General features: G+C 46.6%; 1 protein-coding gene across 9 annotated transcripts in view; it reads right to left on the bottom strand.

Annotated features, from left to right (window-relative positions):
* Positions 1-6,240: 6,240 nt before the first annotated feature.
* The window catches only part of GTF2I (general transcription factor IIi), a 123,434-nt gene continuing 117,306 nt past the window's right edge, over positions 6,241-12,368 (bottom strand). For 7 of the 9 annotated variants that reach the window (XM_087417779.1, XM_004442101.3, XM_087417778.1 and 4 more), the window contains 5 exons: positions 11,184-11,212; positions 9,539-9,580; positions 8,707-8,745; positions 8,134-8,209; positions 6,824-7,386 (listed from right to left, as the gene is read on the bottom strand). In XM_087417779.1, the coding sequence (XP_087273905.1) occupies positions 8,151-8,209; positions 8,707-8,745; positions 9,539-9,580; positions 11,184-11,212 (169 nt within the window). In that variant the 3' untranslated portion in view covers positions 6,824-7,386; positions 8,134-8,150. Of the gene's footprint in view, positions 7,387-8,133; positions 8,210-8,706; positions 8,746-9,538; positions 9,581-11,183; positions 11,213-12,368 lie in introns of all 9 variants that reach the window. The other 2 variants (XM_087417781.1, XM_087417782.1) reach the window with 1 other exon arrangement.

Genomic DNA, 12,368 nt, shown 5'->3' with positions numbered 1-12,368 from the left:
TTAGCACAGGGCTAATCTTCCTCAAAAAAAAAAAAAAAGAAAAATGTAGTTTAATTATTATAAAACTGTAATTATTATAAAGTAGATATCTAATTAACCATCACCTGGGCATTAGAACAATACCAGTGCCCCCAGAATCCCCCACTTCCCTTGAGTGCTAACAGGAAGGACTCACCCTGGGTCAGGATGTCTGTGACTACAACTTATTCTCACAACGAGGCTCTCAGGTAGGCACTATTATTCCCCACTCTTTGTAGATGGGGAAACTGAGGCACAGAGAGATTAAATAGGTTGCCACAGCTGGTAAGCAGAGAGCTGGGATTTGAACCCACGCAGTCTGGACCTCTGGCCCACGCTCTTAACCACTGAGCTCCCCTGCCTCGCCCTTATGTGAATGAATGAGTGATGATTGGTACTTCACCAGGGAGGAGGCAGCCTGCATGAACACCCCCAAAAAAGGCATCTTCTCAAATCAGGCCAGACGGCAGGAGAGGCAGGGCTTCCCAGTCTGGCCCGAGAATCTTGGCCTCTACCTCAGATGCCACCTTCTCCACTCTCAGGCCTTCCCCAGACGGGCTGGGCTGGCCAGTTCCTCAGAGAGGAACTCCCCAAGCCTGAGCCACGGAGGCAGGCTGTGTGGAGAGGGATCTGGCATCAGAGCCTGAGGCCGGACAAGCCTTCCAGGATCTTCTGTCAGGAGAGGGAATCCAGGGCTTCCCCGGATTGGAACAAATGACACAGTTCTTCCCCAAGTCTCACTTAAAGCCCTCCTGCTGCCCTTTCTTGAGCGAGAACAGCTTGGACCCCGATGCCAGGCCCTATGATGAAGGCCTCCTGGGCCAGCCCACAGGACCAGTTCTTGCCTGGCGCCTAGAGGGGGCGCAGGATGGGGCCCCTGAGCCACTGCTAGATGGGAATCAGACAGGCCACTTGGCGGTGACACTGGCTGTGTGGGGCCGAGGCTCTAACGGCAAGCAGGTGTCTCTGTGCAGAAATGCAAGCCACTCACAATCCCTCTGCTTCCCAAGGGACCCCGAGTCTTCCTTCCTCAGCAAATCAGACCAGAAATGGGCTCTGGCTGGGTTGGGGATGGACCTTGAGGCCTCCCCAGAAGGGAACCAGGTGTCTGCACTGGGTAGATGGCCCAGGACACACCTGAGTCACACCCTGGGAATCCCACCTCCTGGGAACTTCTCCTCCCTTGGGCCTGATGACAATGCTGTCCAGCCCTTGGACTAGGGACTCCAGAGTGCGGCCCCCAGCCCAGACATTCAGGGGACTGCAGGAGGCCATGTACACAGACTGCAGGGTGTGGGCACAGTGGCCTGGAAGCCGACTCACACAGGCCTGCTTTGAACTCGGACTCCGTTGCTGGTTGCCTGCCCTTGGTAAGTGCGTTCCAGGTCCCTGAGCCTCAGGCGTCTCACCTGCAAAAAGGCACCAACAACTGTGCCCGTTTCAGGGGCTCCTGTGAGGATTAAGTGAGGGCCAGGCGCTTAGCTTGGCAAACGCTGGCTATCACTAGGTGTCACTGCGCACAGGGCTGTACCTGAGGTGCACTGGGGCACACAGGTGAGGGAAGCCAAGAGGCAGGGCAGCTTCTCGCTGTTTATGCAGGGCCTTGAGTAAGATGTCACAGGAACGAGAGCAGGCACTCCAGGCTGGGACAACCTGTGCAAGGCTCGAACAGAGGGACAGGCTCATGTCCACTGTTGGGGCTGTTGCCTGAGAGCTGAGTGGGACAGTGAAGTGCACCCCGTGGTCTAGAGCTGGGTGAGCTGTAGTCGACGGCAGGGGCTCTGGGGGTGGGACAGAGGCTTTCCCAGACAGGTCCTGCTGAGGACAGCAAGCGAGGCCATGGACTCCAGCCTGAGTCCTGGGTGCAGGGCTGGGGCTGTCTCCACCGCCCTGCAGCGTCTGGCAGAGCTGCTGACACCGAGGAGGCCCCAGGCAAACAACCGTCTGAGGACCGGGGACTCTGCAAGCCAGCCCCACTACAAAGCTGGGAGCCCCGGCTCCTCCTGTGCGGGCTGCTAGGGAAGCCCGAGGCCCGGCCGATCGAGGACCGGGGACTCTGCAAGCCAGCCCCACTACAAAGCTGGGAGCCCCGGCTCCTCCTGTGCGGGCTGCTAGGGAAGCCCGAGGCCCGGCCGATCCTGGCCCGGGAGTGCCACTTCCTCGCTGACTGGCCCAGATGTGTCACGCAGTGAAAGTTATTTAAAGCTCGTCAACCAACCACCAAGGCTAAATCCAGCAGCAAGCTGCCGCTGCAAGGGGTTTGTGGTACTTTATTTGAACTTGAAGCAAATTCTAGTAACAAGAAAATCATGCCTCCAGATCAGTTACCAGGGCTGGGCTGCCATTTCCACGTCTCTCCAGCCGAGACAGACTACAAGGAAGTCAGCCTGGGACTTGCCAAGGGCTCTACCTCTGCCACGTCCAGGGGGATACGGGACCATGGACACACAGGTCTGGATGAGGGGCAGCCACCCACAGACGGGGTTTACAAAGGTGTGAGGCAGCTGTCACGCTGTCCTGCATCAAGCACCAGGGCCGATGATGCTGCCACCTCGGGACTGAAGTGCTCCTCCTGAAGGCCAGCGGAAGCCCACACCCCACAGGCTGCCTGCTCTAACCCTGCCTTTCTGGGAACCTGCACTTGCTCTCTCACCAAGGATTCTTCCTAGAAGATCTAGATTGGCCACTATAACGGAGAGATAATTTTAGTCTAAACTGCAGTGTGAATTCAATAGATCCTTTCAGGATTTATCTGGATCTTCTTCCAGCCTGTGACATTTTTTGTTTCTGGAAGGTGGGCCTTCTGCTCTTTTGCTGCCTCTGGTTGGGTCTACCCAACTGTTTGTACTGAAATGAGTGGGGATGCCCTCACCAGGTCCTCTCAGGCACTGCTAAGGGCATGGTCTTCGATCAGGGTCATCAGTGCTTTATAGAACTTGAGGCATTGTAGGCTTCAAATGAGCAGCCTTCAGACCCTGCACGAAGTTGACGCTACAAAATGCCAGTCAACCACTTACCTTCTCTTGCTTATGAGAAGTGAAGTCCGGCAGGAAACATCTGTACCAATGGGTGTTGCGTCACAGCTTGCTCTCGGTGCTAACTCTCCTGACACTTCCTCAAAGTAAAACCACAGGTACGTGTGGTTGGGGGGTGAGGTGGGGCAGGAGGGGAGGGAAGGTGACACACAAGACACTGCGGACCAGAGCAGGGTAGCTGGGGAAGAACATGAGCCAATCGATCCACACGTGCTTTCTTACCCCGGTTCCTTGGGGTACGGGAAGCCCTCTGGAGCAGCTAGGCTAGGTCCACCCATTGTTCTTTGTCAATAGGTCCCCAGACCTCTAGGGGCACAATTTCTACAAGCAGCTGCTTTCAAATCTGCTCTGTGAGCCAAGGCTGGTGACCATGAAGCAAAGGACAGAAAGCTCATTACCCCTATCACACACTGGAGCAGACGAACCTGAAGAGCAGAGGCCCAATCACATGGGGAAGCAGCCACATGGGTGCTCATCCCACTGGACTCCCAGGTCTGAGCAGCAAAGGAAGAGCTGCTGCACGCCAGAGAACAGCCTGCAGGTCACCTCGATTCCTCACGTCCTGTCCCGTCTTCCCATCACAGGGAAACCGAGGCAGCCCAGGGAGAAAACATCCTCCAAATGCTTGCAGGTCCAGAAACTGTGGCTTCCATTTAGGGGGGCGAGCACTGGACAGCACAGCTCCGAGATGCGCAGCAGCGGGTGACAACTACGCGCCCACTAGCAGGTAAGCCCACCAGCGAGGCCCAGGAATTGACATCGATGGGTCCCTGGGCTGCTAGGTGGGACTGGAAAGGCCAGGTCACTCCATCTTCCTCTCCACGGACCTTTCGGTTCCGGGCGGGTAGGGGGCAGAAATGAAGGTGGGAAGGATGCTCCGAGTAACCAATGCACTTCAAAAGGGGACTCGCCACCTGCTGGAGACGCCACCACCGTGGGAGCAGAGGGCTGCAGACCTGGGCTCATCCTGCCCCAAGGTTCGAAACAAGACCGCGGCAGCTACCTGGTTCTGCCTTGACTTCCTCAGCCCCGAAGCCCCGGAGCAAGGCCAGCACCACACACAGGGGCGCAGCAGCCACACCTCACCTCCTTTCACAGATCGTGGACGATTCAGACCAGGGAGAAAATAAAGCCTCTCCTGGCCTCTCCAGCTAACTGCTGGACAGGCTCGGCTTCCGTGCGCCGAGCAGCTGGTCCAGGCGGGCTGGGCAAGCAGCAGGTGAAGGCGCACTTCCAGCTTCAGCACCAGCACTGCAGCCCAAGGGCAGGTGCCACTCCGGGAACAACACTTTGCTTCCCCACCAGTGAGGGGCCACAGCTTGGAATGGGGGTTAGCACTTAGCCCAACTCCGGTGACAGGATTTAATTCGTACAGTCCTGGGGTGTAGACATTTCTTTGATTTTACTGTTTTTCTGATGGAAATTTAGATAACAGCTGTCCAGAAGTGGAGCTTGGATTTGGTCACAAAGCCTGTGTTCCTAGTCACTCTACTACATTCTCTGGTAAAATGATGTTTCACCTTCAACTATTATGGAATCAAGACATTGTTTCAAAAACACCAAGCAAGCGAGAATTACTGACAAGACCCACTGGAACTGTATTTTGTTTTTCAGTCCGGTCCTTACTGATCTAATCAAGATCTTGGTGGGCAAATTTAACTGCTCCCCACCAACCCCGCCCCTCAGCGAGTCCTGCTACTTATCACTGGTCTCATTTATGAATGCACTGCCTATCCATTAACACAGACAGCTGACGGCTTCATCTTACAGACTGGTCGCGGGCTCTGATTCAGCAACCCAGCCAACGCTGCCATCCACAGCGCTGACACCAGGGATGATGTTGCCACTGCAGGTGGCAGGCAGTCACCTTGCCAGGAAACAGTGCCGTCCTGAGGGAAGCCTTCCTAAGAGATACCCGACTGTGGGAAGCAGAGACTGAGGGAGACATGTTAAAAGCTCCAGGAGATGACTGAGTTAAGAAGAACGACTCACAGGCCGGCCTGCTGGCGTAGCAGTTAAGTGCGCACGCTCCACTGCGACAGCTCGGGTTTGGATCCTGGGCACGCACCAACGCACCGCTTGTCAAGCCATGCTGTGGCGGCATGCCATATAAAATAGAGGAAGATGGGCACAGATGTTAACCCAGGGCCAGTCTTCCTCAGCAAAAAAAAAAAAAAAAAAAAGAGGAGCATTGACATGTTAGCTCAGGGCTGATCTTCCTCACAAAGAAAAAAAAGAATGACTTATTTCACCTCCACATTCTTCCAGTAGAGGACAGACAACCACAGCACCTCCTGCATAGTGTTCAACATTTCCTGAAGGAACTAAGCCTGTTTGGTTTAGAGGAGAGGCAGAATGAGATAGAACAGCCTTCCTGAAACTTAAAAAGTTATCATGTGGAGGATGGAGCACTGGTTCTGTGCACTGTCCAGAGTACAGAAACTGATCTACTTGGCAGATGAGAAAACATTTAAAAAAAAAAGGGTAACAGCATATATGAAAACAAAACACATGTGTAGGCACCTATACAGAATTGTTATACTGCATATACACACTCACACTGGACAGGAAAACAGAGCTCCTTGCTTAAGTCTGTGAGAGCACAGACTTTTAATTTTTGTTAAAAAACTCTTAACTCCTTTGAAAAGCAGCCTTTGGATGGATACGACTCGCCAGCAGCTGGGATGGGAAGTGTGGGCGAGGGCAGTGTGGCTGTGCACACTGTTTAAGAACACTTGGGAGGAACCACGATATTCTATCCTAGCAGCCGTCTCCTCCTAACATCGGTTGGTAGGTTACTAACAAACTCATTTCGTTTTCCCTGAGCACACACTTGTAGGGTAAAGGAGAGGCCGAGGGCTCTGCTGAGGGCACAGACGCGATCTGGAGGCAGCGTGTGATTCTTCCGTGGGGGGAGCGAATGCATGTGCTCTCTCTGGGGAGGGAGTCTGACCTCCCAATCATACTGAAGCTGCACACAGTTGGCCTGTCCAAGAAAGTTGGGGCTCAACCCCAACTCCGGCAAGATGCTCAGCGATCTCAGAAACACCACAAACGATGGTGTCCTTACGAGGAACTCAGCCTCTGCACAGCGCCAGCCTAACCCTCATTCTGCATTCCACCTGCCACCGAACCACCCACAAGTTTCCCCAGACATAATCATGAAAACACCTGAGAAAGAAAGGAATTAGTGTGTGAAAGGCATGGATGGATTTTATTTATTACCCTATATCTACAATTTAATTTGAGGTAAAATATAAGCAACACATAAAAATGCCTATTTCTGCTACCATGTAATATAATTCTCCATTGTGAATATTGTGATAAAGCTAATGAAAACTCTATGCCATCACATACTCTAGCTTTTCATATAGCTGGTATTTTACAACTCTTACTTTGTTTGTGAAATCTCAACACATGTAAGATTCTCCTACAAATGGTGTAGAATATCAGAGGGCGCATAATTAGCCTACTGACCCATCACTCCCCACACTGGAGCCTCGATGTCACAAGTAGTATTATAAAATAATGAAGGCAATGAAAACCCCTCGAGTCTGATCCAAGCCGGAACAGTGTTCCAAAGCAATCCACAGCACGACAGGTGACATGATGGTGAAGCTGCAGTGTCACTGAGTTTGCCCACACACTCAGACCTGACCTTACACTTCTGGCACACCATGCATTTTATTCAGAGGAAACGTAAATGTGGAAGAGGTTCTCCGTGCTCCACCTACAAGCCACACGCTGAGATACTGATCTCTCACTGGATGTCAGGGGATCCAGATGGATGTTTTTTAATTATGATAAAAAACATATGAACAATGACAGATAGTTTAGGAAAAGGTTTAGTCAAATATACAGATACTAACTGTTCACTCAGTCATTAAGGAGAGCCGTGAACAAAAGGATCATTTAAATGATTTTTCAAATAGAAAAACTAAAGAAGTGAACTATCACAGGTGTTTTCTTCACTGGAGAAGCTGAGATGTTCCAGTAGGAGATATCTTCACTTGATTCGAAAATAAACACCATAGCTGAAGGCTCTGCTGAATATGTAAAAAATCTGATCAGAGTCATCCCTGTCATTTTCCCTGTCATTTTTCCAGCATTGCTGTAAAATCCTTATAATACATTCCAAAGTAAACCAGCCATTCCAAATCTACAGTCACTCTGCTCTTTAATTCAATTCACAGAACTGCTGAAAAAGTAGACATTTCTATCTAAAAGTAGAAAAAAAGGTTTGTATAGAAGGTATTTCTGTTATACAAGTATATTACACAGCTTGGGGCAGTAACAGGTCCGAAAAACTCTTCTCACCCACTGATATTTTAAGCTAAAATAGGAGAGAAAACAAACAAGCAAGAAAACAGGTTAATCTCATTATAGGAACTTAACATTCACAAATATCACAACTTAATTAGCACTTAAATCCATGAATTGACAGTATACGGCAAATTGCATGACAAAAAAAAGTCACTAAAAAAAACGCTCTGTCAGGTACAGATCAGAGCTGACTGCGATCGAGCTGCCCCCAAGAGCTGTCACGCAGACGTTCAGCGGCCCAGCCTGCGTGGGGTCAACACCGCGTGAGCACCAGGTTCTGCTGACTCATGGTCTAGAGCTGCCCTGGCCCTCCTGTTAGGAATGTGGCCACATTTAAGAAGTTTGGAATAAGAGGATCAGGCTTGTAACTTAATTATGCAAGATGCACGATGGGTTGTGCAGCTTGGCCAGACTCTGCTACACTATCACCATGAGGGAAGAAGCTGGTCTAGTGATACTGACTCACAGTGAATCGCAATGGTGAGGAAAAGGTTTGCCCTACAGATTAGAAACAAAGCATTTTCCTTTTAAGGCAAAAGGGCTTTTACATCTTTGACTGACAGACATATATTGATGCAAGGAAAATCTCTCTGCTTGTCTTCTGGCTCAAACCATCCAGTATGGCTTACACTTGGACCTCACACGCCCTGAAGGCGGGGACCTCATTTATGGCAGAAGCAGGGGAAACGTTAGCTTATGAGTACGCAGATGGTTCAGCCGGATACCACGTGGCACCCCAGACACAGAGATGCTTTACCCTCGGAGGGGAGAGGTCTACCACGTAGGGTCTGGTTCTTGTTTGATCTGCGAGTTTCCATCAGTCTCCTTTATTTCTATCATGAAAAACAGAAAGGAACTCATTAACTGCACTATTAATGCAAATCTGCTCCATTATAAATCCACTGTTTCCAAACAACTTACTATAAAATGATTTAATAGGAATTACAAGATACTAACGATAACATTTTCAGAGACAACAATATTTCTCTAGCAATAAGTTCTAGATTTTGTTACTTATGTTTTCAAAGTAACAAACATAACTTATGTGTTTAAAGGACCTGCACTATCTAGGTTAGATAGTAGTCATCCAACTGTTTCAGAATTCATTAAGAGTCATCTGGGGAAAATAGAGCAAAAGAACACATGGTCATCTCTGAACACAATGTTTCTGGGCATAAACTACAAATCTAATTCACCCAGAAACAAAAGAACAAAACCACCACACAGTTCTAGTTTTCTAGTTGAACAGCTTTAAAAACACACTTAATCTTTTGCTCTAATAAAAGTCTTAAGGAACTTCAGTTTTTGACAACCAGACTAGCCTCTTTACCTTCTGCAGGAACTTCCAACTGGCTTGGCTCAGCTGATTCTGAAGAGAAACACATTAAGATTTACTTTAACATTGTTCAAAGTTGTTTTCAATTATTTAAAGAGCCTAGAGGGAGGATGAGGGGAGAAAGCTCTCCAGACACTGTCCACAGAGCACAAGTCTAGGATGAAACAACAGCCACAGATTCTTGGGATTAAAAACACAGCAACTCAACTAGACTTTCAAAAATCTACTTTTCTGAAATGTGTCGTTAGCTTACACAACCAAAGTCTTAACTAAGAGTCTTCACTGATAGAGCTCTAACACGGAAGGAAGAAGTTCCTTCTCCATGTCTTCTCCCCCTTCCTTCTGCGGGCTCCTTTTCAATAAAAGCCTTTCATTCCTTTCAATGAATCACAGTAGGAGGCCAAAACACTTGTTTCTAAGGAATTTTGAAAACCACAATACACACATTTCCACCCAACACAATTTGGCATACAGCAACCATTAGAAACAAATCACATAAAGAGTAAAAAGTTAAAGAGACGATCTTCTCACTCAAAAATTACATTCTACACCATCGGTCTTAGGGTTCCTGGCCTTATCCCTGACCTGGGACAGTGGGATCAGATGGCACGTGTCCACGGCTCTCAATTAGGACCTACAGTTTGAGCTTCTACAGGCTCTCAAACACAGGGGTCAAAGAAACAAAGTCTAAGCGTGAGTGCACATGTGTGTGACTGATTCTCCTTAAAGTTAGGCGAACGTAAGCATGTTGAGGCCACACAACTTCGTGTGATAGCTTGTGCTGAAAAAATAGGAATATTTCTATGTTTTACCCTGCTTAACTTACCTTGTATCACTGGACCTTCTGACTCACTCTGATCAACCAACTCTGAAAATAAAGCAGATTCAAGTAATAATTTCATGACATGCTGTTACATTTGAAAAGCAGTTTTACATATGTTCTCTGTTATGATGCTCCAACTATGCCAAACAGGCACTATTTTCCTTATGACAAGAGAGAAACAAACATTAAGACTTCTGGTACATCCTATCAAAACAACTGGTTCACAATAATTACCATAAAATTCTATTACAGACCACTGCACAAGGATGAGAACAAAATCAAACATTTTAAAGTAGGGGGCAGGGAGGCGTAAAATACAATGTTCCTTGAAACTAAAAATTACACAGGAGACAGAGCAATTGGGATTAATAAAAAAATACTCAAAGAAAAAAATTATCATGGGATTTCCTTAAATAACAAAGTTCCTTGGTGTGATTAAAGCTAAATGTCACAAAGATGATTCAGAATTTATTAAAAAAAAGAGCTCATGGTTTAGGGGTACAAACAAATGAATAAATTTTATGATACAGTGAAACTGAAAACTTGCAAGCAGAAGAGAGTAACCAAATCCATGACACAAAGAGCAAGGTCCAAACTGTGAAGGGTAGGGTGCAGGGTGACAACCCTATGACTTCTCAGGTCATAGAGGCAAACCAGCAGCTCACAGGCTCTGCTGCTCGACAGCCACTGAAAACTCCTGGACATGAAATCCAAGAGGTTACACTTTCCCAATGAACAAACTGATAGGGGATGGATTTTCCAGAGTTAGAATAATAATGCCAACTGGAAAAAGGAATGAAATGCTAATGGTGTTAGAAAAGGATAATTCCCACTTCTGAAAAGTTTTAATAATAAAGTGAATAGAACAATGTATAACATACTAGCACAATTAAGTTTTGCTAAAAACACTATTTAGAATGATAAGAACATCAGGGAACTGGAAGAACACTTACATTTGTTCCTGCAACAATATCTGAGAGCCCAACGTGTGCCAGACACTATGCTTAAATATGAACAGAAGCGAGCTAAATCACAGTAAAAGACCCACTTATATCCAGCACAGAAATCATTACATAATAACAGTCAAAGTAATAATAGTAGTAATAATAACAAATATAGATTGTTATTTATTGAGCACATACTATAGGCCAGGCATTGTTTTAGGTTAGGAGGTCAACAAACCTTTTCATAAAAAGCTAGTTCGTAAATATTTCAGGCTTTGCAGGTGACACAGTCTCTGTTCCAACTTCTCAACTCTACCATAAGCAAATAGGCCTGGTGGTGTTCTAATAAAACTTTATTTATAAACACAGGTAGGAACTTGCTGATCGCTGTTTTAGATGCTTGATATATAATGAGTCACTTGAAATGCTCTAAAATTCCCAAAATGGGTACTAACATCATTACCATTTTATGCATGCGTAAACAGAGATAAAAAGAAGTTAAACTCACCCAATTTTACATCTATAAAGTGCCTGGTGCTTTACACTGAGGCTAAAACAATGACTTTGCATGGTCACTGCAGTAAGTGAAGTGAAATATTACACTCTGTGAAATAAGTGAGCGTGTGTGTACACACACCCACCCACACACAACCTGTCACATCCCAGAAAAGAAAAAACCAGAAAAGCTTCAAGAAAATACTCACGGTTATTAATCACAAGTCCTGGAAATGGTCTAAAGAGAGAAACAAATTGTGTAACAGTTCATTTTTACTCTACAAGAATTTACATGTATATTCAGTTTATTCAACTAATATTTAATTCATGTCATTTATATGTTATCCACTACTTTTTAATCTTATACTTTTTATCTATAGAGAGATAACATAGATACATGAATAACTAATATGGAACATTATTAGAAAAAGTTACACTAAAGATGGTGGGAAAACAAAAAATAAGAACAAAGAAAAGGGAACAGAGTAATTTTAGTGAATTGGTCTAATGGAAGACGGTTTTTCCCCAGACCCTTGGGGCAACGAAACGGAGTTGAGACAAAAAACACAGGAATTTTAGGGAAAAAGTATTGGGAAAAGATGAATGATGAAAAAAAGCTTGGGAGGGTAATACATTAGCTATTTCTGAGAGCCAGTCCTCAGTGATTTATACTTAGTGGGAACCTGACAGTTAACCCATTGGGTAGATTTAGAGATAGCTAAGTTTCTGGGAATTGGAAGGGAAGATGAAGACATCTTGAGACTTCTGCTGAGGTGGATGGAAAAGAGGAAACTTGCTGAACACTTATTGTGACGAGCACACACGGACGAATGTAGTTCTCCTGACACTGTTAGAGGGCAGGTATACTCATCACTGCTACTCTGGGTGAGGAGCTGATGCTCTCACAGGGAGCAGTTACAATCCCACTGTGCCGACAAGGCAACAGTAGTGACTTGGCTGACATGGGATCAAATCCCTGTCTGGCGTGAAGCCCATGACGATGCCTAAGACAGGGGCTGGCAAAATTTTTCTGTACAGGGCCAGATAATAAGTATTTTAGGCTTTGCAGATTATACTGTTTCTGTCCCATCTACTCACTTTTACCACTGTAACATGAAATCAGCCATAGATAATATGTAAACAAATGGATGTGGCTGTGTTTTAACAAGACTTCATAAAAACAGGTGGCAGGCTGGATTTGGTCCACAGGCCATGGTTTGCTAACCTCTGCCTTAAAATCTGGAGAATTAAAAGTCATCTCAGGGAGAAGAGAATCTAATAGTACAATAACAAAAGTACAGTGGTCCCCCCTTTTCTGTGGGGGATATGTTCCAAGACCCCCAGTGGATGCCTGAAACCAAGGATAGTACCAAACCCTATGCAGACTATGCTTT

Source organism: Ceratotherium simum, chromosome 26 (assembly GCF_057802395.1).
Source record: "Ceratotherium simum simum isolate JZ-2026a chromosome 26, ASM5780239v1, whole genome shotgun sequence".
In the NCBI taxonomy this organism is placed as follows: domain Eukaryota; kingdom Metazoa; phylum Chordata; class Mammalia; order Perissodactyla; family Rhinocerotidae; genus Ceratotherium; species Ceratotherium simum.
Note: the sequence above shows the minus strand (reverse complement) of the source record. Positions and strands in the feature narration are given on the sequence as shown.